The sequence below is a fragment of the Azolla caroliniana genome, unplaced genomic scaffold, assembly GCF_043228905.1.
Source record: "Azolla caroliniana isolate FFs.n. ecotype wild unplaced genomic scaffold, voAzoCaro1.0.p SCAF_14, whole genome shotgun sequence".
Lineage (NCBI taxonomy): Eukaryota > Viridiplantae > Streptophyta > Polypodiopsida > Salviniales > Salviniaceae > Azolla > Azolla caroliniana.
This window is the reverse complement of record NW_028230449.1, coordinates 14,863,836-14,890,667: the sequence shown is the minus strand read 5'-3', so window position 1 is coordinate 14,890,667 and position 26,832 is coordinate 14,863,836. Positions and strand designations below refer to the sequence as shown.

General features: G+C 37.5%; 2 protein-coding genes across 3 annotated transcripts; one reads left to right on the top strand and one right to left on the bottom strand.

The window, feature by feature from the left end:
* Positions 1–54: 54 nt before the first annotated feature.
* Positions 55–4,404, bottom strand: LOC147855551 (G2/mitotic-specific cyclin S13-7-like). Of its 2 annotated transcripts, none has more exons than XM_087330004.1 (10): positions 3,915–4,404; positions 3,602–3,806; positions 3,212–3,262; positions 2,529–2,706; positions 2,263–2,421; positions 2,091–2,174; positions 1,786–2,007; positions 1,602–1,700; positions 916–1,094; positions 55–542 (listed from the first exon to the last, which is right to left on the bottom strand). In XM_087330004.1, exons 1-10 carry the CDS (start codon positions 3,988–3,990, stop codon positions 401–403), a joined length of 1,395 nt encoding a protein of 464 aa, XP_087186130.1. In that variant the 5' UTR covers positions 3,991–4,404; the 3' UTR covers positions 55–400. The 2 variants fall into 2 exon arrangements, with proteins under 2 accessions (XP_087186130.1, XP_087186129.1); XM_087330003.1 differs by having other exon boundaries at positions 2,091–2,180; positions 3,915–4,403.
* A 6,480-nt stretch (positions 4,405–10,884) lies between these two features.
* On the top strand, positions 10,885–14,304 carry LOC147855550 (G2/mitotic-specific cyclin S13-7-like). Its single transcript, XM_087329931.1, has 10 exons — positions 10,885–10,948; positions 11,115–11,208; positions 11,334–11,445; positions 11,560–11,611; positions 11,885–12,241; positions 12,337–12,429; positions 12,864–13,088; positions 13,244–13,372; positions 13,563–13,744; positions 13,916–14,304. Exons 1-10 carry the CDS (start codon positions 10,928–10,930, stop codon positions 14,070–14,072), a joined length of 1,422 nt encoding a protein of 473 aa, XP_087186057.1. The 5' UTR covers positions 10,885–10,927; the 3' UTR covers positions 14,073–14,304.
* The last annotated feature ends 12,528 nt before the right edge of the window (positions 14,305–26,832 follow it).

Genomic DNA, 26,832 nt, shown 5'->3' with positions numbered 1-26,832 from the left:
TGTTTTGGTATACAATCAATCAGATTATATAAGATGGTTGTTTATGGAGCCGAATGAATCCAAAACAATATTCTCTGCCTTTGTAATGTATTGTAACTACATATAAGTCAAACATCTTACCAGAAGATGCATACACTATTGTTTGAATCAACTATTGAGGGCCTTTTCTTTACCCATCCCCAGAACAGATAGATGGGCTTTTACAAGTTTCCCCCAAATTGTGATTTAGATAAAGATGAAGAAAGTGATTGAATCCTCCCTAAATAGGATTTTGTTATATAAAACACTCAAGGGAAGGTTGGTATTAGGAGTATAGACCTCAGTGAGAAGATTGAGGGTTTTGCATAATATTATTGATCACAATAATACAGGCAAAAAGGCATGTATATAACATTGCTGATCATAATAAGACAGGTAAGAAAGCTAAAGGCTCCAGAGTGGCAACACAGCAAAACTTTGGGCTAGCATACTTCTTGTGCACCACAGTCAAGTTGCCACGACTTGCTGCACGGTGGAAGCTCATCATCTTCAATGCACAATCCCTGTACACCCACACATTGTGACTATTAAGAATGAGATTAATCCTTTAAAATCCTAAAATTTGTAAAAAGAAAAGATCCAGATGTATGCCTTCAAAAATATATTTTCCTCATGTTTTATTTTGCAGAGGGTTTTTAGAGTGGCATTGGTTTGATGGTGGATTAGGGTTTAGTAAGCCCTTCCTTATTAAGTTCACTGAGATAAATAGATAGACATTGTTTCACCGGTGCTCATGTTTCTTTTGTTGAGTTTAGTAGGCTAGGATTTATGATGGCTTAGGGGTTAAGGTGTAGGTTTGATTTAATGTACCGAATAAACAAAAGTTATTTACGTAATGATGCAAGTGTATTTGTATGTTTGTATGTCTTTGTGTACCTTAAATGCATCTCAGTGTAGCCAGAATGGTGTCGCAGAGTTGTGCTCCAGCTCGGGATTCGATTGAGAGTGTGATGGGCAGTGTATAATGCTGCTGCTGCAAGGTGAGAAGGGCGATACTCCACCATGCAGTATTCGGTGAGGCACAGTTCTATGAAGAAGAATGAGAGCATCTCTAGCTGTAACATTATAAGCAACACAGATTTATCAATTAGACCTGTTTAATATAGAATGCTTAGATCGTAATGCATAACTTTACGGTTCAGGTGTCGCACAGTAAAAAATGATTAAGGTACAGAGGGTTTAAGTATAAGAAGAGTCATATTGTTTTGTTCATGTTGTTTACAATAGAATGGTTAAATCACAATGACCAACTCTGGTGTGCAGATATTACATTATCAAAAATGTTTAATGTATAAAGGGTTTAAGTATCAGAAAGTCTATACTGTCAAACAGTTAAACAGATATTGTATAAAGAATTTCGTTCAGAAAGCTTATACATATAGGAGTTAGGCGCATGGTTTTAACTTGAGTGAGAGGCTATCATCTCAAGGAATTACACTAGGAAGACATGCAGCGTCGGATCTATGGGATGGTTTTTAGACATGTAATGCACATACAATCGATTTAGTTTTAGAATGCTTATACACATAGGTGTTAGGGATCCAAAAAGTTTAGGTTTTAACTTGTGTATCAGAGCCTGCCGCCTTCAGGAATCGCACTAGGAAGACATACGGTGTCGGGACTGTGAGATTAAATTTGAGCTCATTAAGCATTTGTTTCTCCTGCATTATGGATTTCATGATGAGTACCCAAAACAATATGTATATGCAAAGTGTACATCTGATTTTATAATTCCAATTTAAATACCATGTCAAGAACTTGGTCCTTGGTGTAAGCTTTATCAGAGATATATACAAAATCCTTCACCTCTGGAGCCCAAATCTCTTCATACTTGGATGCCAACATCATCGCGGTAATACCAACAAGCTGAAGGTTCTTTCTCGCGACAGTTTGGCAAGCCAAGAACCGATCGATCAGATTAATGGTCAAGAAGAGGGTCTCTGGCATCAATTTGAACTTCAAATGCACCTATATGAACAATTAGTTATAAGATTATATAGCTTGAAACGATCAAATAAACCTAAACAAAGGTAGATAGCAGTATGACTCACTTCAATCAACCAATCAATGAGAATCGCTCGCATCTTCTCATTGATGTCTGATTGTCGAGACATGTAATCTGCAGGCACACAGCTCTGCTTCTATAACAGAAATTGAGATATGGTAAGAATCATTAAGCATTTGGAACTAAATAACTCTGAATCTAAAGATCATAGATTTCACCTCTGTTTTTCGATAGAAATCATATATATCTTCCACATAATCCACTACTGCCAATGGATTTCCAGCGTCATTCTCATCAAGGTTCTCCACCCATGCTGGTACTTCCTCAGCTTCTTCCATTTCCACTTCGATGCATGACGTTCCACAATATGAATAGGCCTACAAAACCATCACGGTTCAAAACCTAGTTATATCGTATAAAGGGATATGATGGAACAAAATTAGCTGCCATTTAGACATAAAAATGTTAATATTGGATACTGCACCTCACAAGAGGATCGTGCATTAAGAGTTGAGGTTAAGGTGGGATTCTTTTTCAGTGAGACAGTAGATTTAAGAGCTGAATAATGATGTCCTTCTCCCATTGTCCTCCGTTGCTTTGTACGCACTGACAAAGTCACATCATTCTGTGCTGTAGTTTCTTCATCCGATGCACAGAATTTTCTGAACAATCATCCATCACCAGATTATTAGGTAATATGAGAAATCTCCATAATTCCTACTCGAGAAATAGATCAACAAAAAAATGCCCTTAAAATAATTTTGAACCATCAGGAAGGTTTTTACCATATTACTTTTCATATATGGTATAACATGGAAATATGTTTTCATTACATTAAATATGTCACATTTGACATACCATTAGAAAAGTTTGGATTGAATTAAAAATATTTTGGGACATATCACACATCTTTAGAAACATATATTCATCCCATTAATTTAGTTGACGAGTATCACATATACCACATCATTAGAACAATATATTGATCATATTAAAAATAGTGTGGATGTATATCATTAGAAAGATTTCTCAATTCTGTATTTCTCAAACATACGGTGGGATTCTGTGGTCAACATATGTTCGAATTAAAAAAACAATGCACGAAAAAGTCGAATCTTTAGAAGAAGACACTATGGCATTAGCATGAAGAGTGAATTTAGATCTAACCTTGTGCCTATCAAGCGATCTGCCTTCTTTGGATCTAAGACTGGAATATTTCTGAAAAGCAAACACACAATCTTTGATTATAAATTATGTGGAAGACAATTCTGATTTAAATTATATCCGATAAAAAAAATGTATCAATGCAAACATTTTCTATTCAAGCTATTTTAAGTCAATCTGAGAAGAGCGATCTACTCAACGACAAGTTTTTCTTTAGATCAACCTTTTTAATCTGAGTTATATTACGCCAAGATTGACACGTGTAGAGACAGAAGTGACTTCAGATAAACCCTAGTGAAATCAACCTATCTGAATCTGAATACTGATCTCCATAAAGATCGAACTTTTTAAATCAAACAAGCTAATTAAGAAAATATTTTTCTTGCTCCTTACTCTTGATTATTCTGCATTAATCCATCTTTGCTTACGATACACCGAGCTGAAAGTGCACCGACAAGGTTCCCAATATCTCCTAAAGCTCTTCGATTGCTCCCTAATTGTAAAGCTCCATTAATCTTATTATTATTAAGATTAATCACTCCACCATTACCCTTGTTACTAATATTAGTCAGTCCTCCATTACTTATATTCTTGCCGCCTGCATCATCATCATCATGAAAGATACAATCCATTAATTATTATATATATCTTAGATCAATGTAGATAGTCAAGTTGTCAATTACATAGGTGTTTGTTGCCTCCCTACCTTTAGAGGGGTTTTCATGACATGCTCTTCTGTAATGCTCATCCTGAGTATTATTGGTATTATAAGGCATCGCCATAGCCAATGTTTGGTTCTTTCTTTTGTTGTTTGCCTCCTTCTCCTTTCTTGTTTATATTGGATTGAGTTGATTAGTATATTAGCTTGTCAGATCGAACTTGATTAGGAGAATTGAGTCGAAACAGTGAAGAAGGAACTGAGATCAAGGATTGATTCAGAAGCTAAACTAGCATGATGAGGCGAACAATTCGAGAAAACCATAGCTGCCCACGTACAGAATTAAGGAATCATGAAATGGGTGGAAAGAATTGCTGAGCAACAATCCTTGGATCGTATGTGGGCGATGTGGGGGGACTGGAGGAGGGGGGGGGAGGGGGAGGAGGAGGGGGAATCCCTGCTTGCTTTCTGAATATTTGTCCTGTCTTCCTGTTACGCCTTCTCTGTTAACGCACAGAAGAAGAAGAAGAAGAAGAAGAAGCAGAAAACCTAGATTAAAGAAGAAGCAGAGAAGGGCTTCATTTCATTCAACAACGGGCGTGAAGGGGAGAGGTTGCTTTATCAGCGTCGGATGGAGAGGAGCAACGGCTCCGATCTTCTCTCCTCTCCTCTTGCAACGGCTCCTCCTTCCCTTCTTCTTCTTCTTCTTCTTCTTCTTCTTCTTCTCTCTCTCTCTCTCTCTCTCTCTCAGAGACTCTGTTCTGTGGTTTAATGGGCTTAATTTTTGCTCTAGTAATAACAGAGTAATCGTTTGCCTTCAGCCTTTTTTCTTTTTATATATCTATAGACTATATACATATATATAACTGAGAAAGAAGAAGAAGAAGATGTGGGAGGAATTTGTTGTTGGAATTGAGCCGTTGATCATCTGTGGGTAATATATGCATACAATGTACATACATGTGTGTGTATGTATGTATGTATGTATGTATGTAATAATGTATGTATAATATATGTGTTTATGTATGTCTACATGTATGCATGTATGTATGTATGTGTTTATGTATGTATGTATGTATAATGTGTTTATGTGTTTATGTGAGTCTACATGTATGCATGCATGTATGTATGTATGTATGTATGTGTTTATGTATGTATGTATGTATGTATGTATGTATGTGTTTTATGTGTGTGTGTGTGTATATATGTATGTATGTGTGTGTGTGTGTGTGTGTGTGTGTGTGTGTGTGTGTGTGTGTGTGTGTGTCTTCCTTCCACTGAAACAAATATGTCAAGGAGCCCGGATATTATATGCCCACTTGGCGATCCATGTTGACGTAGTAGCACCACACGTGAACATCTAAGATGGAAAAGCATCGCCCGAAATAATGTTCACATCTCTCATGTCTTCACCATTTGAATACAGAAATTTGTGGAGTGTTGATAGTCCCCCTCGCCCCCCCCCCCAAACCACACACATAATAACACTTGAGGTTGGATAGAGTAACATGTCGGACCAGACGTCATTAGTTCATGTTCTATGGCACCGAACATGAAACATCAACATTTTGGTTGCTTGGCTGATTTTATGGGCTATAGACAATGTTGAAGGGACAAAGAAGAGTTATGCCATTTGGGACTTGAAAACTAAACGTGGGCCAACCATGTTCAAATCGGTCACCTTGCATGTGTGAATTGTGACTTACATTTGTTTTTTGTTTTTTTGAGTTGGGCAATTGTTTGAATAGCCTCTTCGTTTGATTCAATCAATCTCCATCAATGTACCTTATACTCTCACTTCTCCCTCGTACTTAAACATTGATTGTGTGTGACATGAATTTCACTCATTTGAATATCCATATTTCCCGTGCTTGTCTTCTTCTCTTAAGCACCACGATCAAACAAAAAAGATAAATCTCATCCAAATGTCTCTTTTAGGTAGGATCTCTCAAGTTTCAACCTTGGGGTCACGACTCACAACATTCAAATGACAAGTATCACATGGGATGTGCTAGTAATGCATTGTACAATCCTAGCAGTCACAAATAGCAAGAGTCATTAATCATTGTTCACACTCGTTAATCATCATGTGATGTGCAAGGTTGCAACTTTGATACTAGCCATAATCCTCTCATTAAATCGTCATTTTGTGTGCAACGTTGCTAGCTTTATACTAGTTATCATTATGTTGGATTCACATTTAGGAAATGAAGATAAAATATGATAGATAGAGGTTTCACCACTCTTTGGTCCTATCATGGATATCGTATGAGTTTAGTCTAGAGCTAACTACTTATGGCCAGCTCTATTCAACATGTCATCATAAATTGCTTCCTCATCCTCTCTCCCCCATTACCCAAAATATCCTCATTGCTTCATTTGCAATGACAATGTCATTATGCTGGTTGTTTCTTATTTATTTAGAAGTTATACTTGAACCCCGACGAAATGATAGCCTGACATCGATTTCTCCTAACTCAATGCGCGAGATATGGTTGAACCACATGCCATGGGCAAGAGTATGCTTCAAAAGATGACCTAAGGGCTAGTTAGAGAACCTTGCAACTACAAGAACACTCACTAAAAAGTTAATGCTTAGTTTGGTGATGCACTATTAATTAACTAACACTACCCCTATGTTTGTGATTAGTTATGTTCCATGGATATTGGCAGTCGTGCACGTTGAAATGTCCTCAAAGTCTTCCTTGCATAGTTTTTTATAATAAATAAAGCTCCCCCCCCCTCGACAATTACAAAGTCCTAGACAATAATCCTTGTGCGTAAAATCTATAACGCACTTCTGGGAATGAAAATATGTGTTCAAATATTTTTAAGTTTAAATTTACCAAGCTTTTACCTATCCATCAGTTACAAGCTTATTGAGCCTCCCCTAAGATGTCATTTATTTTAACAACATTGTTCTCGAGGTCATAATTCCACCATGGTAATTTTACCTCCATCCGATAAGTGAGCCAAATCATCAATATTAATATTTTGTTGACCATTTACTTCTTTTCATAATCTTGGCCACCAAAGGGTCATGTTTCCTATGTGAGTAGGATTGGTCTTGTTCTCCTCCATCTTTTTGGATTGCTTCACCCACTGTAATAGTAATGAAATTTCCATTCATAGTATATCAACTCTTACATGCTTCAAATGGTTTGCTAATGTGTTGAATGCTTTGAATAGAGGACCTCCTCTTATTATGCATTGTGTGTGGTTGCTCTTTGAACATACTATGATCATCCTTGTCCATGTAATTGAAGGTTGAGGGTTTCTATTCAGCTCAACAATATAACCCATGTATATCCCTTATATAGGTTGTCATGTGTAAAATCGGCTCAAATCCAAAAGTTCCCAAAACGGAGTTGAAAGACAACGAATAGCCTTCGTCCAACAATGGTCGTTCTCTCCCTTTTTTGAGTCAGTGGGCATCCACATAAGATGGAACTATTGCGTCCCTTCAGGGATTTGTACATAATCTTCTCATTTGTAAAATTTTATAACTAATGGAAAGAGTTTTTTTTTTGGAAAAAGAAGAAGAAGAAGAAGAAGAAGAAACAAGTGGGTTCTTACTAGAATAGACCTCATATGAATATACGATAGACTCACAAATGCATTTGTGTCCCTTATTTTCGTAACGTACATCATTGCATTAGAACCCTTGATAAAAGAACATAATAACATCATGTATTGCATGTGTTTCTTCTCATAACACAATGTTATTATATTTCTTTCATGATTTTTCACAATAAAGTTTTGTCCTCAAAACATGGAGTGGAATGATTGTTATCATTAAAATAAGCACATGGTGCATATCACATTCTCATTTATAAATTCTTTTGCACTTTGACCCTTTTTTTTATCACTAGAGACCATTTTTCTATGTTTTACACTTCACAAAAGCTAAAATGTTCGTACAATGATACAAGATCATAATTTTGCTTCCACATAAGATAAGGTAAACAGTAGGATAGAATGATATCTTTCACAATACAATATAAAATTCTCTTCGACAATGAACACCCCTTTCTATAACGAACTAGAATTTCATCTCTACCATTGGCATTTCCTTTCCATTTTGCAAAAGGTGATGTCAATATACATCTTCCACTTTCACATTGAAAAATGGTCAAGTTAACTCAAACCACAATTTGATGTGAATCCCTATTAATTTCTTTAGTTAACAAGAAATGTCAAATGTATATGTTATCATTTGATGGGGAATGGCTTGAAGGGAGTTGGTTCTCACCTCCAAGGCATTGTTTCTAGCAATATGATCCCCATTTCTAATGTTGCACCAAGGTTGTAGAGAATTCAACATTGTAACATTCATTGCATATACTATTAGAGAATTGCTACATGCATTATTATTGTCATTAACGAACTAGGGTTAACATTATATTATTAGTTTCACATAATACCCATAACATCATCCGGACACCTTACATTTTCCTTTTTTTAAGGAATACATACTTTTACTTTATTCTATCATTCAATTGTTATCATTATATTATGTTCGGAGAACAATTCATAAAATAGTCTTTCTTGGTCTTACAAATACGTGGGTACCAACAAGTCTCTATAAAATCCAAAGTGTCTTGTTTCGAGGAAAGTTTTAAATTCCTCGTCTTGAGCCTACTTTGATCGATATATACATTTATGCCAATTTGGATACTAAGACAAAACAACGTGAATTCCAATCATAAAAACACCACGACCCTTGTTTAAATTGCAACATGTATTTTGCTATATAGCCAATAAAGTCGAAAAGTCATAGTTATTTGCACTCCCTAATGAAATAGAGAACATATCGAGATCTCGATGGAGGAATGGAAATACAAATATATTTCTCAATTCGCGCGTGGTCCATCGACCACAATAAAAGCAAAAATGATTTGGTCGGAATCTTTTTAAGGGTAATCCGATTTTCGGTGCAAAAAAGTTCAACAAACAGACTCTCGCTCTAGATTCCATGTGACTTCCAGAAAGATCATTCGCAGTTTTAGAAGTTTCTTTTCTCAGGAAATAACGTACAGTTGGGGAGGTTGTTTCAACGAGGAAGAACAAGTGGTGGTTCTAGGATCAAGGAAAGCGAATGAATGGTCACGGTATCGAGAAAAACAAATGGTTGTGATAATAACGATGGAGATGACTGTGGACAACACAAAGTGGGTGGGAGATGAGCAATGAATGTACATACATTACACACACACATACATATACAAATACATATACATATACATATACTGTATACTGTATACATATATATATACATATACATATATTTAAAAAGAAGAAGATATCCTGTCATTAGTATACATTACACACATACATTACACGCATACATTACACACATACATTACGCACATTACACATATACATTCGATACATTCGATGACATTAAAACAAAAAGGACACCTAAACCTTAGGGGACAAAAAGAAGAAGAAGGAAAAGGAGCAAAATAAAAAGTGAGGAAAATAAATGAAACAGAGCATGACCCAATAAAAGCGCCCCCCCCCCCCCCCACACAGAAGCCCGAAGTTAAAAGTTTATTTATTTATTTTTGATTTAAATTAATAAAGTAGTCATTAATTAATTTGATTGATTTTACGTATCTCCTTTTTCCTTTCCTTCCTTCTTCCAGTTTTTAGAACGGCAAAAGAGCGTCGTCCAATCAGGATGCGTCGCGGGGCCACGTCAGCGGGACCGATAATAAAATAAAATAAAATAAAAGGTGGATAATTAAAGATATGGATGGGGTCAGATGGAAAAAAAAAAGCGAATAAAAGAAAAAGAGTCGTCAAAAAATGAAAAATAAAATAAATAAAATAAAATAAAATAAAAAGGGGAAATAATGGGAATGAATGAATTATGTAAATGAATGTGGATAGAGAGAGCGAGCCGTTAGGATGTAGGGGGGGGGGGGGGGGGATCCGAGATCAGATCTGAGCCGTCCATACTCCTTGGATCGGACGGTCTTCATTGGTTCACAGTTGACTCTGCTTTACCCGTTAGAGCCCCCTCTCTCTCTCTTCTCCATTCTCTTTCTCTCTCCTCCCCTATGTTCTCTTTCTCTCTCTTCTCGCTTCTCTCTCTCCTCTGTTCTCTTTCTCTCTCTTCTCTGCTCTGTTCTCTCTCTCTCTTTGCTCTGTTCTCTTTCTCTCTCTTCTCTGCTCTGTTCTCTCTCTCTCTCTCTCTCTCTTTTCTCTGCTCTGTTCTCTTTCTCTCTCTTCTCTGCTCTGTTCTCTCTCTCTCTCTTTGCTCTGTTCTCTTTCTCTCTCTTCTCTTCTCTGCCTTTCTCTCTCTTCTCTGCTCTGTTCTCTCTCTCTCTCTTTGCTCTGTTCTCTTTCTCTCTCTTCTCTGCTCTGTTCTCTCTCTTCTCTTCTCTGTTCTCTCTCTTCTCTTCTCTGTTCTCTCTCTCTCTCTCTTTGCTCTGTTCTCTTTCTCTCTCTTCTCTGCTCTGTTTTCTTTCTCTCTCTTCTCTGCTCTGTTTTCTTTCTCTCTCTTCTCTGCTCCGTTTTCTTTCTCTCTCTTCTCTGCTCTGTTTTCTTTCTCTCTCTTCCCTTCTCTGTTCTCTCTCTCACTCTCACTCTCTTATTCTTTGCTCTGTTCTCTTTCTCTCTCTTCTCTTCTCTGCTCTGTTCTCACTCTCTCTCTCTCTCTCTCTCTCTCTCTCTCTCTGTGTTCTCTGTTCTCTGCTCTGGCTGTCTCTTCTGCCTCCACAACAGTCCAATGGAAGAAGACGAAGAAACAGAGAAGATAAAAAAGAAGAAGAACACACACACCTTCTTCCTCTTCCTTCCTCTGTCTCTCTTTCTCTCTTCTCCATTCCCTTCTTCTTCTTCTTCTTCTTCTTCTTCTGTTTTAATCCCCTGTTTATGCAGAGCTAAAATTTAAATCTCGATCACAAGTATATACAATCCTCTCCCTCTCTCACATTCCTTCCATACCTCAAGAAATTAACTCCATTTCGAGCTGTATTGTTTTTAACAAAAAAAATAACAACAACATTCTCGCTGTCTCTGTATATATATAAAACGCAATCCTCCATCGCCACATGGATCATGCAGAGACCGAGGTAAGTAATCCATTCATTCATTTCAATTCTTATGAATCTTCCAATTGATCAGAAAGCGGGGAGATTCCGGATCAATTACTTCATTGTTTGCTAAATCATACTAAATCATTCTAAATCAATGAATGAATAACTAAATCATTCTAATCGTCTTTTTTTTTTTCTTCAGCTGAATCTGAAAGATGAGATTCACAGGAAAAAAGGCGGGAGTAGAGAAAATGCTGGCAAGGATCTCCAGAATATTCATCGCCCCGGGCCAACAGGTGCTGAATCTTTAGGAATCTTCTTCTTTTTCCCTAATCATTGAATATTTTCGGAATTAGAATCTTTTGGATGTTAATCCAAACGTGTAAGATGATTAAACTTGTTTTGTTAATCTCCAAAATAGCGGCCCATAGAAGAACAACTCTGGGGGACATCGGGAATCTCGTGGGTGTTCTCGGCCGGGCCCAATGCATAGGGACAGAGAACGGATCGATGGCAAAGCAGCATTATCGCGAGTGAGATTAATACCATTCATTACTTGATCCAACTTCTGACTAGTAAATTATTTTGATTCAATCCATGAATTTGATCAATTGTCCATTCCGTAATTAAATTTGATTAATCCACAGGAAATCCTCGGCTACACCCACACTGGCTAATAAGAGTACCCGACGGATCAAGGTGAGCTGAGTGTACAAAATCAACGTAGATTTTGAGCCGTTAGTTTTGTGTGAAAATATTCTAATTCTTGGCCGAATTGTAGCTACTCCTACTCCTAATCGATTAATCACCCTTTAAATTCAAACAATAATCCCTTAAATTCCAACAATAATCCCATTAAATTCCAACAATAATCCCTTAAATTCAAACAATAATCCCTTAAATTCCAACAACAATCCCATTAAATTCCAACAATAATCCCTCAAATTCAAACAAGCATTCGTTGAATCGCAGAAATTACATGAGGAAGAGGGGGATTCGATCTTGTCTGCGGTGCGATTAACAAAGCAACGGCGCATAATGGGGTGTGAAAACATTCATGATAATAATAATAATAATAATAAACCAATGGATCGACAGAAGAAGCATTCAGTTACTGTCACTGGGGATTTGACTGCATTAAGATCGCCAATGGCGGCAAAAGGGGGGTTATTAGGATCATGTGCTGTTTCCAATGAAGTAGAGATGCAAGAAGCTGATCAGCTGGATTTTCTGCCCAAATCGCCTAATATTGATGAACAAGACATCGGTAACCCTTTGGCTGCCGTTGATTACATTGAAGACATCCATGATTTCTATCGGAAATCCGAGGTGGGTACAAAAATCTTGGCCAAAGAAAGCAGAATTATATTGTCAGTATTTGTTTTTCAATTGGTTTTAAACTATGCGGATTGCCCTTGGATTAGATGCAGAGTTGTGTTTCGGAAGATTATATGAAGACTCGCCAACCTGACATCAACGAGAAGATGCGGGCAATTCTAATTGATTGGTTGATCGAAGTGAGTATTTGCTACTCAGTATTGCTTACAAGCCTGAGATATTTGTTAATTAACCCCTGGGATGCGCATGTTTATTGCTAATTTATGCGATTAATTAGCAGCTTATGAAGTCAATATTAATTTAATCCCTAGATGCACATGTTTATTGCTAATGAGATTAATTAGTATGCTTACAAGTCGATATTATTATTAATTAATCCCTGGGATGCACATGTCTATTGCTAATTTATGCGATTAATTAGTAGCTTACAAAGTCAATATTAATTTAATCCCTGGGATGCACAAGTTTATTGCTAATTTATGCGATTAATTAGTAGCTTACAAAGTCGATATTAATTTAATCCCTAGATGCACATATTTATTGCTAATTTATGCCATTAATTAGTAGTCATTAGTAAAAAAATGGTTTACACATGGATCATACATATACTCAGGTGCATTTGAGGTTCAAATTCATGCCCGAGACGCTCTTCTTGACTGTGAATTTGATCGATCGCTTCCTCGTGTGCTCGGAATCTGTTCCGAGGAAGAATCTCCAGCTTGTCGGTATAACTGCCATGCTCATTGCAGCAAAATACGAAGAGATTTGGGCGCCCGAGGTCCAAGACTTCGTGTTCATCTCCGACAAGGCCTATACAAGGGATCATGTCCTTCACATGGTAATGAAGGCCCTTAATCTGTATGTAGACTGTGGCGATTAAATTTAATGCCTCCTACAATCGAATGAATCGAATGAATCAATCACGAGATTTGGGTGGGTTTTGATTGGCTATTTTCTTTTTTATATATAATGGGTGGGGTGTTGTACATACAGGAGAAGGAGATGCTGAATAAGCTTGGCTTCAAGCTCTCATGGCCTACTCCTTATGTCTTCCTTGTGAGATTCCTGAAGGCAGCCATGTCATCAGAATCAGGCTCTCATCACATTAGTAACAATGCACAGGTAATTGAATTATTGATTGATTGATCGATCAATCAATTAGCTTGATTCATCGATTGATTAGATTGATTGATTGATCGATCAATTAGCTTGATCTTATGTGATTCGATCCGTAAGCGAATCATACCAATGACCCATCTGGAATGTATTGAATGTATTCATGTCTGAATTTGAGTGAGGGGGGGCTTTGCAGCTAGAGATGATGGCATTCTTCTTGCTAGAGTTGTGCATGACTGAGTATTGTATGGTGAGGTACTGTCCTTCCCTCCTGGCCGCAGCAGCTGTCTACACTGCCGCCCGGACACTGCGCAGGAATACGCCCTGCTGGACCCCTGCTCTACAACACCATTCGGGCTTCACCGAGATGCACTTAAGGTCTCTGTCTGAATCATTTCTAAGACATTTAATTGTGTGTTTTACCTGACATTTCCTTAATTATCGCACGATTAGCAAGCGCTAATCACGCGATCAATGGCTCCCCCTAATCATGAATGATGCTTGTAATGCTTATTTCTTTGTTTTTTGGTTCCATGAATCATATTATAGGGATTGTGCAATGAAGATGGTTTCTTTCCATAGGAGGAGTGGTGGAGAAGAGACCCTCAGAGTTGTGCATAACAAGTATTCAAACCCTAACTTCCACTCTGTTGCTACCCTTGATCCTCTCCCTCCATCCATCCATGACCAATTGGGCAAACTCTAATTCTAAATCAATCCAACCCATTCTTCCATCCATCAATCTAATTGAGCAATCTCTAATTTGATGACACTCCATCCAATCCATCCATTCATCCAATTGGGCAATCTCTAATTTGATGACACTCTCCAATCCATCCATCCATCAATCCAATTGAGCAATCTCTAATTTGATGACACTCCATCCATTCATCCATTCATCCAATTGGGCAATCTCTAATTTGATGACACTTCAACCCATTCATCCATTCATCCAATTGGGCAATCTCTAATTTGATGACAGTCCAATCCATCCATCAATCCAATTGAGCAATCTCTAATTTGATAACACTCCAACCCTTTCATCCATTCATCCAATTGGGCAATTGATCTCTATTTTGATGACACTCCAATCCATCCATCCATCCAATTAGGAAATCTCTAACTAGTTTGATAGTAATCGTCCATCCAATTGGGCAAACTCTAATTGGATGACACCCCAACCCATCCATCCATCCAATTGGGCAATCTCTAATTTGATGGCAATCATTCCACCCATTCATTGAAGATCATTTACTTATGATCCAGACCTTCCTTACATTCAATCTTTTATGTAAATCATTTCCCAAACTTTGCAAATAAATCATCGGTCTATATGTATATGTAATTTATACACATAATTTTGATGTCTCATTTTGCCCTCCTTCATTGCAACAATCTCAACTAGATTTCGTAGCACTCATAGGGGTGGTGACAAGGTGCGTACGAATGCAACCGAAAAACACACTACAAGATGTATATGAATGCTTATTGGAACCTTCTATGATCGAAACTCAAACAAAGGGCAATGATCCAACAAACATAATTGTGAATGATGTGTACACAAGGTGTTCTACGACACGACAAGAACTAGAAATCCAATTGAGCAATCTCTAATTTGATGACACTCCATGGGACAAGAACTAGACTCCTATGGGACTTCATGACCAAAAGTCTCATCAATTCTTGATATCTAGTGTCAGTAATTAAACATGAGATTTGCATTGATATCCATTGCCCCCATAGAAATGTGATTCTCTTTTCCCTTGTATGTTCCTACCAACTTCACCCTTGGTCGCCCCAACCCCTTTAACAAGGTATGCTTTTTAATTGTTAACCAAAAGAATTTGTCTTGTTCAATTGCCTACTCACGCACATTGAGAAAAATGAATGATTTTAAAAAAAAAGTATGATAAAAGAAATGAACGTCTTTACTAATTGAATTTGGCGTATTGGTTGTATAATATTATGATAATAATCATGACCCCATTAGGGAGATCCATCAAAATATAACAAATAGTTTATTTGTTGTTACGTGGAACCTTGTGTCCATCTTTTGCACAATACTATGTCAATCACAATTTTGTCACCTATAAGGAAGGCTAAAGTACACGATTGTGTTTACTTACCCAAAACACATTAAGTTTTCAATTCATCGTGGACAAACTTATATTGTAGCATAATGTTTATCCTTACGAGTTCTTGCTCCTCGATAATATTCCCTCTCATCCAACAAGAGGGAGGGCCCTTGAATTCATAATGTTTAAACGAAATTGAATCTGAATCACTATAATTTATTACGGCATATTCTTGAATGCTCAATTTTATAAAGAAAGGAAAATTTTGATAAGTGCTACTAGTTATTTGAACATTTTGACGTAATAGGTGTGTGTATGTGGGTGTAAAACACACACTTCCATGCTATCAAAAGATAATTTATCTCAGTTCCCATGATGATAGCGTTACATTGTGGAAAAAAAGAATGTAAACAAGGAGTAATAGATACAAAACAAGGTTGAACCTCATCATTAACAAGATGCTATATATTGTTATGTTGGTGGGAATACATATTGTTATGTTGGTTCTTTGTGTTCTTACTGTGTGCACGTCTTTGTATTGGTGAAGTTTTGCCACCACATCAATATTGTAAGTTGAGGGTTTGGACAGCTATATAACATGTTGATGGCGAGTCAAGCGAGAGTGGTTGTTAATCACTCCTAAGTAGCTAACTTTGTGAACCTTCACTCACATGTCTCTCACTCATTCTTATCTTTCTTCACTTTATCCTAAAGCTAACACATTCAATCTCCCATGATCTTAACCCTATGCCAAGACTTGTCCTCATGTCCCTAACAATGACGCCAATCAATTGAGTTTCTATGAAGGGACCAACAATACTCAAATCTCAAGGCATCACTTTCGAGGGTCACAATTGAACCCTAAAGTGCCACCTTCCTCATGGTGGCCTTGTCAAGGAATCGGGGTTTATCAATCCCCAATGGCAACAATCATGCGATATATTAACACATAAAAGTAGTTACATCTCCGCTATATGCAATCAAGAAAGCTTAGAAGGATTCTTAAGTTAATCGAAAACCAACACACACCTAATCACTACACTCATTTATTAAGTTGATAATTACTATCTAAGAAACACATGAGGTGTCTCAATTAAATTGATAGTTATGAATTAAAAACCAAATATATCTCAAAAAATCAGCGTGGAAAAGCTTCATGAAGGAACGTGAATCTTAGAAATTGCAAAGACAAGAGAATGAGCACCAAAATCAGCCCCAAATTTAGAGCACAAAATGACCTTTTTTATGTGAGATTGCTTGCCCCTTTCATAGAAGTTAGAAAACCTAAAGAGTCCCTTTCACATTACATGCCCATTGGTCATTAGTCATTCCTACCTAATAAAGAGTGGATCCCCACAAATTACAATATGACCATGTTTCTTACATTATATTTTTTCCGACCAATATTTTTAATTGGAAATATTTTTTTTTATATAAAAGATTTTCTTCAATAGTATTAAGAATAAAACGCCCGAACGCTACAACTTGAACCTAGTTACCAAGGAGGTTACATCTTTTCCTATACAATGCTGTAAAATACAAGGATGTTTACATTTGTTGATATTCAAGAAAGAGTCCATGGAAGTCGATATTGCCATTGAGGTTCTTGAGTTGACACTGTAAACAAGGGCACCTTTTTCCATAAGTGAAGAAGCTTTTTCCTTTTCTTGTTCACAGTATCTGGGGAACCCTGCATATTGTCATACTGGCCACAGACTATTGCCAGCAAGTTCTCCCATATCATAAAGTCGATTACATCGATATTTCCATAAAGCTCATAATGTTATTGTGGTCACAGTTTTCCAAATTTGGACAGATTGCACCTGCTTGTGAGGTTGCTGGAAGGGACTAACTAATATCAATATTCTATTATGTATTGTCATTGCCTCATGAACATCGTTTGCCTCATACAACATCAAGCCAGAGTGTAATACTCCCCACATCGCTGATCCCCATGAGAATAGGCAACCTACATTGATTGTTAGGAATAAAGACATGACTTTCTTCCATACTTGTTGAGCAAAAGAACAAGACCATAGGACATGCTTGGTAGTCTCCCGAGGTTCATGGCAAAAGCCACATTGCCACAAATTGGGTGCTACATTCCCTTTCAATGAATGACCAACGGGTAGTGCCATATGCACTAATAACCACCGAAAGAGAATAAATTTGGTTGGCCCCTTGAATGACCATATCCATTTCCAATAGGTTCTCAAATGCAAAGTGGAAACACCCCAATTGGCCCAATGTTTCTGAGCTACTGGTATCGTTACATTCTGAGAGAGCAATAATGATCTTCCAAGTTTTACTGAGTACTGAAAGAAGGGGACCTTTACGATCTTTTCCCCCAAGGAGTATGACCAAATCCAACCCCCTGAATCCCATGTTAATCTTGCAATAGGATCTTTTGTGTATAGCCAGAAGATATCACACATATGAGCAACTGATGGATAAGGATCAAGGATCCATTTCTTTCCAGTTTTAGCAACCACTCTAACTGGTGCACTTTGCAAGTCCTGTAGATAATTGCAATCAAAGGTATAAGATTGCAATCTATTTTTGTCTAGGACCTCAAAATAAGAAATGCACCGATTAGGTGAAACGCCTTTAACAACCATTAATGTATCATTTGTGAAGCATCCAAACCATAGATGTTCCTGGCTAGGTTGGAAGGTTGTAAAAAATGAAGAATATGTTGTTGATAAGGTGGTCATCATTATCTTGGCACCATGAACTGATTGTAGATATGCAAGTCGATCTTCTTGCGTCATTTGTTGAAAATGAGTCCAAGTTCTTACAAATGCAACTGGCCCATTATCCAATTTACCCCAATCAAGGTGAGTACGCAGGTCCAATACTTTTCCTGCATTATCCCGAAATAGAGAATTGGCAAGCATAGGCTGATTAAGTAATGCATCCCAAGTAGAAGGTTTGTCCTGTAGCAAAAATGATTTAATCGCATCCCACGCTCTTATGATTCCTAGCAAAAATCTATTGGATGCAAGATTCCTCCTTGGCATTTTCATGTCATTCAAGAACAACCACTTTAGAGAGGGTGACCATGCTCCTCCTGTCTTAGGAGTTAACTGCATTAATTGATAAAGGGATGAAACACTTTTTATCCATGTGGCGGGAAAACCTAATCTTGACAGCACTGCCTCAAGAAAGTCCCAATCCACTTTATCATATGCCTTTTCAAAGTCAAGCAATAATACTACAAGTTGTTGTTTATGTTGTTGAGCTAATGCAACCATTTCCCAGAACAAAAAGATATTATAAAAAATACTTCTATCTTGCAGAAAACCAAATTATGTTTCATGAATAATAGACGGCAATACAAGTCATAGTCTAACTGCCATAGTTTTCGCCACAATCTTATACACAACATTAAGCAATGTTATTGGCCGCCACTTGGAAACTTCATCACATTGAGCATCCGATTTAGGACTCATATATATGATTCCTTCTGTCCATTCCGTCGGCATATTACCCGTTGAGAATATTAAATTAACTGCTCTAGTAAGGAGAGGACCAAGAAAATCCCAATAATGCAAATAGAAGCCAATTCCTATTCCATCTTTTCCTGGACAAACATCCTTACCTAAGGATTTAGCCGCAGCAAAGACCTCTTGAGATGTAAACGGTTGTAATAACTGAGAGGCCATTACATCTGTAACCTTTTGTTCAATAGTTGCAAGAACAACTTGTTTCTTGTTAAAATTGTCTATCGTAAAAGATTCAGCAGACAATAAGTTATAATAATAATCTGAGATTATACTTCGCATCATAGAGACATCTGACATATAGGATCCATCAAGCCGCTTCAAAGAAGTAATAGAAGGAGGTCTAGTTTTCCATTTAAACTGATTGAAGAATTCCTTATTGACTCAATCTTGCCTTTGTGACCAGCAAGCAACATTACGATAGTAAAAGAACATTGAGTGTGCTTCCTGTTTTTCCTTTAAACTGTTTTTTACTTGCTGCAAATCACAACATAATATAGATGAAGTTGGATACCTTTCCAACAATTGTTGTAATGTTGCAAGAGCACGACGTAGGTTAGCAATCTCTGAATTGTAGTGATAAACATATGCTAAAACTATTTTTGTGAATAGAATCTTTGTATCGAGTATGGCATGAACCATATTGCTAAGCAAACAGTCATCCAAGAAATTGTAATTTGACCATATCTGAGTGATTTACATCCGATGATTATCATCAGATAACAATGCAGGAGGGATACACAATTGCCTCGAGTATTGCCTCTTAGTAAATGTAACATGTAACTTCAGAGGATCGTGATCATAGATAGCTGATCCCGGAATAATTCCTATGGATCCACCTGCTTCCCAAAAAACACTACTAGCATAAAATCTATCTAGTCGAGACAAATTTGTAGCAACCAAACTTCCATCTGATCTAGAAAACTGAGGGGATCCTTGTATACGTGAAAATGAGTGCACCTTCCATAAATTTAACAAACCATAGGTAAAACAAAAGTAGTCCCAACACTTAGCTTCCCATCCTGAAATTGTAGTAGTTATACCTCCCATTCTATCAGCAACATCCTTGATCATATTAAAGTCGCCTCCCACCAACCAACAATCCGCTAAACTCGCATAATCAGAAAGAGATAGCCATAACTTTTCCCTTTCTGTCGCTGAATTAGGGGCATAGAGATTCATAAGGCCAACCTTTTGGGATCTTATTTTTACAATAAGGAATTGTGCCTGTTTATTCACGATAGTAGTAGCTGACACAATGATAGACTGCAAATGTTGTTTAATAGCAATGCATAACCTAGCCTGTCGGCCAGTGGGGGCAAAGGCAGGAATCCAGAATTGAGTCCACCGTCCTAGTAAAATAGATCCATACTTCCGAATCCTATCCATGCATAAGTGATGCTCTTGTAAAAAAAGAATATCAATAGTGACTACATTAGCAGTACCTAAATCCGCACGTAAGAGTCATTTAAATCTACGAAAACCCTGACCACCCAGGCCTTGCACATTCCAGGAAAGAAGATGTAAGGTGTCCATCTTACATAGATTTTATTGGTGTCCTTTCTCAAGGAGAGCATCTTGACGGCCTTTTTTGGGCACCCTCTTGAGCTCTTGCTTGTCTTTTTAAAAGCAGATAGTTCCCTGCATACTTATGCACCCTATGATCCTTAACTTGCTTTTGAGGGGTTTGAAGTGTCAAGGTATCCCGTGAAACTATGAATTGAAATCTAGCACAAGGGAGTTTATCTACTCATTGAGCCATTACAACACCCATAATATTTGATTGATTAGAAATAGGTTTTTGTTGTAGGTTTTAGGGTTAGGGTTAATGGTAATGATGATTGATAATGACGAAGATAGACATGGTGTAATAATGAAGATGATGGAGAGTATGATGGTGAGAGAGATCATGAAGATGTTGACAAGCATTGAGAAGCATTGCAGGGTGGGGGGTGGTGCCTAGAATGGCTCCACCTCCCTCCCAAGGGGGTTCAACATAAGGGGGAGAGAGAGAGAGAGAGAGAGAGAGAGAGAGAGAGAGAGAGAGAGAGAGATGATCATTGTATTCATTCATTCCCCATAAGGGGTTAAATAGGTACAAAAGCGTAGATACACAAGGGTGCAAGCCCCTTGGGCATTCACACCTAGTCACTCACTCACACCTCTTTGTATCCACCACACTCACACTTACATTCACACTCATAATTGTATAACATTACACATACATATCAACACATTACATCTTTCACCCTCACTTATCACAATTATCAATCACCCGTACATCTCGTACGGTAACAATGATCGATCCTCTTCTACATGGAGGGTAGAATACCTATTCTGTAAGGGGGAGAATTCCTTTAAATTATTAATTGACACCTGATGAGGCTTGTCATAAGATACTTGTGAAGATGTTTTCCTATGCCCGACCTTCGTCCAACCCTCAGATCTAACATGATACGGGACTATATTTGTATTGGGTACATGTTTGTCTGTGTCTTTATTAAATTTAGGGCATTTTTTTGCCAAATGACCAAATCCAAAACACCGAAAACATTGATTTGGCAAACCCCTATACAATATTTTCTGAGAATAAGATTCTTGTCTTGAGTCAAGTAAATTGGGCAACAAGATATTCGAGGGCAAAACTGTAGACTTAGAAATCAAAAGTTTTGTTGATGTAGAAAAGTTTTGTTGATGTAGCTCCCATATACCTATCCTCGTTTTGACAAGGCTTATCATAAGTTTCCAAGACTTTACCAATAGTACTCGCAATTAGATGCACAAAAGGCACCCACTCTTTACGTAAATTAGGAAACACTACCACACATGTATGATATGAATCGAAATCATGAAGTACTTGGTTTGCGGAGAAGTTGTGAATCCACTTGTGGAATAAAACCCATCCACCCTTGACTACCACATTTTTCTTCTCTAGCAAGATCGGTACTATTCGTTCGAGCTCGAACTCCACTTGATAATAGTTCCGACCAAGTATTTGGATATCCGTGATGTTGTCAAGATCTTGTTTCAAAGCGGCTTGCAATAGCAAATGAAGATCAGCACGACGAGGATGAATGCCCAAAACTTGCACAATGATAGTCCTCTCCTCTAGACGCTGAATCTCTCTTACAACCTGTGCTCTATCTTGTTCTGACAATAGAACCTCTACTACGTTGTCCGAAATAGGTGTGATATCCGGGTTAGCTACACGGGAGCCCCGGTTAAACTGTTCGCAACGACGCAACAATTGCTCCTGGTTAGCCGTTGCATTGAAGAAGACCGGAGTTATGGAGGAGGTTGAAAGGCTGACCGCGGCAACTGGATTGGTTGTAGCAGGTAAGGTAAGTTGAAGGGGACAAATGACTTTTCCGCATCTACTGTGGGATAAACGGAAATCCCTACACATCCCTCTAGATGATTTGAACAACCATCGGCTACAGTAGGTGAGGTTGCGACAGGCTAGGTGGCGACAAGTTGGGTGGCGGCAGGCTGAGTGGTGGAAGGCTAAGCAACAAAAGCCTGAGCAACGTTAGGCTGAATGGTGACAGGAGATATGGTGGTCTTCATCGTGCAGAAGGCTATTCCGTATCTATGTCTGTGTTTTATTGTTAATAGTATTAATCTTGGTAATTAAATTGGAAATATTAAGCCTTATAAGGTTGTTAAAACTTAAAAAATATGAGATTATTTCCCTTAACAATTGCCACAAGTTGTCCTTGTAAGTTGTCATGCAAGTGTTCAACGGTGTAACCAAGTTATTTTAAAGATGTATATGCATATAGGGATTGACAAAATCAAATCCAAACATAACTACCACTAAGTTCCAAAATCTTTAAATGGTTTTGATATATGATGTTTCATAGAGTTTTGAAACATGAAATGGGGATAAATGAAGCTCGTTAACATTTTTTGAAAATTCCCAATCTTGATCCCAATACATTAGAGCCTTGTTGGTGGTTGCCACCATAACTTCAACATTCAAAAATTAGTTTCCTTATTTAACACACCAACATTTGTTCTTGGTTGAACTTATCTATAAACTCACGAGGTTAACATGTTATATAATTATAAACTCCAACTTCAAGGTTTAGTGTAATGTAACATATAATCCTGAATATCTTTTGATGAACTTATCTATAAACTCACGAGGTTAACATGTTATATAATTATAAACTCCAACTTCAAGGTTTAGTGTAATGTAACATATAATCCTGAATATCTTTTGATGACTTAGCAATTGCCACTTTTTTGTTGCCATTTCATTGTGAAGCTCTTATCATCCTTCAACAAACCAATTGTTGTTCAACTTGTGTGTCATCTATGTTAATGTTAGTATGTCTAATGGCAATGCTAAATCTTAAGATTCCACGAATGTTATAAGTTATTTCATAATCTTATTACGTTGCATGGTTACTCTTGCTTTGTTCGAGGCTTAGAAACTAGATGCAAAACACAAGACACCTTTGGAATTCATTTCGATCATGGGAAAAACAAAAGATTCTACAATCAATGAATAAGATACATATATTCTCCCAGATATAATAGTAGAACAAAAAAATATACAATTGCATTCACACTTTTTGGCAAACCATTTATTTATTTATTTATTTTCCCAAAATAAACTCCTTCCATTAGTTATAAGCAAACCATTTATAAAACGGTGTCGTGAAGATTTTCGGCAATAGTGTGAAAATCCTATAAAACGTACGAAATCGAGTATGAATCACGTAGTACAATAATTGTGAAGATAACATTTTAAATAGATTTAATATCTAAGTACAAAATGATGGAGGTTTCGAATGCACTTTATTACACGAGAAACGGACAACTAAATGTCAAGATATGAGGGTATAAAGTTTGTAAAAGGAAAGGAGAAAAATTGTGAGATATCCCACATAGGCACGACAAATACAACTCTTATCATATATAACGTGGAGCAAAAGATATTATCTTTGTGTCTATGTGTGGAGCATAGAGAGTTCAAGGTAACTTGAACTAAGAGTGGAGGTGGGTTAACTACTTGTAAAGGGTTTTGGCCAACCAAAACCGGACCGGCAATGGAGCCGATGATCCGGCGGCATCCGGCACCGGTATCCGGCGAACCGGCGTCCGACGACTAGATAAATAAATATATATACATATTTACATATACAAGGAGGGCAAGTAAGGATTCGAACCTTGCACCTCCAAGTTAGGAGTCAAATGGCTTACCATTAAGCCATGCTATTTAGTTGAAATTATGTTTCTATCATTGTAGTTTTACATGTAAATTCTCATACATGAGAACTAAAATGAGTGACATGGTTATCATGCACCACATGTAATACATAAGCGCCAAATGGCAAACATGCAATTTATGCATGTCTTGTACCCTCACATGCATCATATGCATGAGAGCATCTATAAAAGAGGGAAGGGGGAGGAGAAAAAACACGGTTTTTTTTTATGAAAATTAAGAGGAAGAAATTCGTTTTCAAATCAATCGTGTAATCTCAACTTCTCTCTTTCCCAATCTATCTTAAGTACTTTCTCGCCAAAGCTTGTATCGACTCACATGCATCATATGCATGAGAGCATCTATAAAAGAGGGAAGGGGGAGGAGAAAAAACACGGTTTTTTTTTTATGAAAATTAAGAGGAAGAAATTCGTTTTCAAATCAATCATGTAATCTCAACTTCTCTCTTTCCCAATCTATCTTAAGTACTTTCTCGCCAAAGCTTGTATCGACTCTAAATCCTTCTGGTCCAGAACCCCGGCGGTTCCGCCTCACGATCCGCGCGTAGTGACGGATCTTCACGACAACGGGCGTTTAGCTTAGTTGGCAAATATATATATTTTTGAGAAATAGAACTGTGAAGCAAAGATAGGCAACCGCAAACTTGTATCAAATACTCATTGGTATCAAGGGGTATAGTGTGTGACATCCACGCTCCTTGACAGAAACTTTGTATTGATCATGATTTGACATCAAGGGGTGTGAATATAAACATGTAAATAGAAAGAGAAAATGCTTTACTTCAAAACAATGCCAACTTGCACTCTTGGAGATGAATTCGTAAAAGACAATATAGGCCAAATGGGATGGCTTCAACCACCCGCACCATTGGTACCCACAACAAGTTGGGATAGCAAAACTAAAATCGATAGTTTCCGTCTTATAGGTTTTCAAATCAATTAAAGAGACATTCGACTTTTGTGACACTAACTCATTGCCACTACTTTAGGGAAGGTGAGGTGTCATTTGTGCAATCCCTACCTTTCGAGAAGCATTATCCAATTGATGAGGGGCAAGTAATAACCCATCCTAATGAAGTCGTCTCATAACGGGCACCTGTAATCCTTCAACAAAACATCCGTTATCTGTTAGAAAATATATGTTTGTTTGTTCGTAATGCAGCTGAAGATGGGTGAGTATCAAATCGAGGCCACTTTCACACGCTTTTGAAAGGGTTCATAAGAATCACGTCTAAGCAAAGGGAGTTTTGCCATCACACGGGCTTATACAAGTATTCTATGGCCAACCCAAGGGTGCCTCGAAAGAGCTCATATAAGCCTCCCTCAAGTTGGCCATTTGTTTATGTTCGACCATATTCAAGTGACACAATCAACATTCCATTTGCTCAGAATACAACACGTTATTCAATTAACCCCCTAAAAAACTTATGGCCAACGTGTGTCTTGAAAGAGCTTATATACATTAGTCGCCATTTACTGGCCATTGGTTTTTTTTTCAGGCCTCAACCATATTCAAGTGACACAGTCAATGAATGTGTCATTTGCATAGATACAACACATTATCTAGGTGTCAAGTAACAATCGACAATACATAGTTTGGTTCGGTTTGACAGTGTCAAAACCGAACCGTTTAAAATGTTTGAAACTTGAACCAAGCCAAACCGAACCACGAAACCATTTAAACCGAAACCGTTAGAAAAAAATCCAAACAGTTAAAACTGCTGTTTCGTGGTTCGGTTTCAGTTTTCAACTTAGGTCAAAATTCAAAATTCAAAATTCAAAATTTTCATTATTTCAAAATTTAAAGATTTTTCCTAAAATGCGAGAATTAGGCTTAAAAATGAAAAGGTTGTTTCAAAACAAACTTAAATTTCTTTTAAAAACCATGAAATTGTTAAAACCTAACCTAACCGAACCGTTATAAAAAACTCGAACCTGAACCGAACCGAACCGTTTTTTATCGTTAAGCCGCAGTTTCTCGGTTCGGTTCAACCGAACCATTGCCGATTGTCAGTGTCAAGCGTAAGCGAAATGTCTCATAAGAAGGAGCCCCTCTCCATAGTATAGTATATGTACAGTGTATACAGTACATACTACATAGTATATAGTATATAGTATATTAGTATGTATAATGTAACTAAAATTAATGTTACAGTATACTCTCGGGTTAAGAGTTTTCCATAATTACCCAAATACCCTTCCCCAGTTATACTCTCTTTACATATTTCTTCCCCCCCCCTCTCTCTCTCTCTCTCATTCATTCATTCACAGAAAATGTGGCATAAACAACACACAAAACAAAGAGTAAATTGGTGGCTATGGAAGCTCGAGAGGTCTCTGTCTCCTCCGGAAGGAAGGGCCCACGTTCTTCGTCACGTCAGCGCCAGGTAAGCGCTTCTCTGTATGTACATATATGTTCCCTCGGATCTCGTTTTGCCTGCTTTCCTCAATGATTTGTCCTGGAAAAAGTGAGAAATGCTGGATGGAATCATTCGTCGCTTATTCTTATTGATCTGGAACTTTCTTCCTTCATTCTATTCATTTTTCTGATGAGGAATCCCTACATCCCCGCATGCCATTATTATCTGCTCGTTTGATTATGCCAGGATTGTTGATTTTTTCTGTGGAATCATTCGCCTCCTAATCATCATCA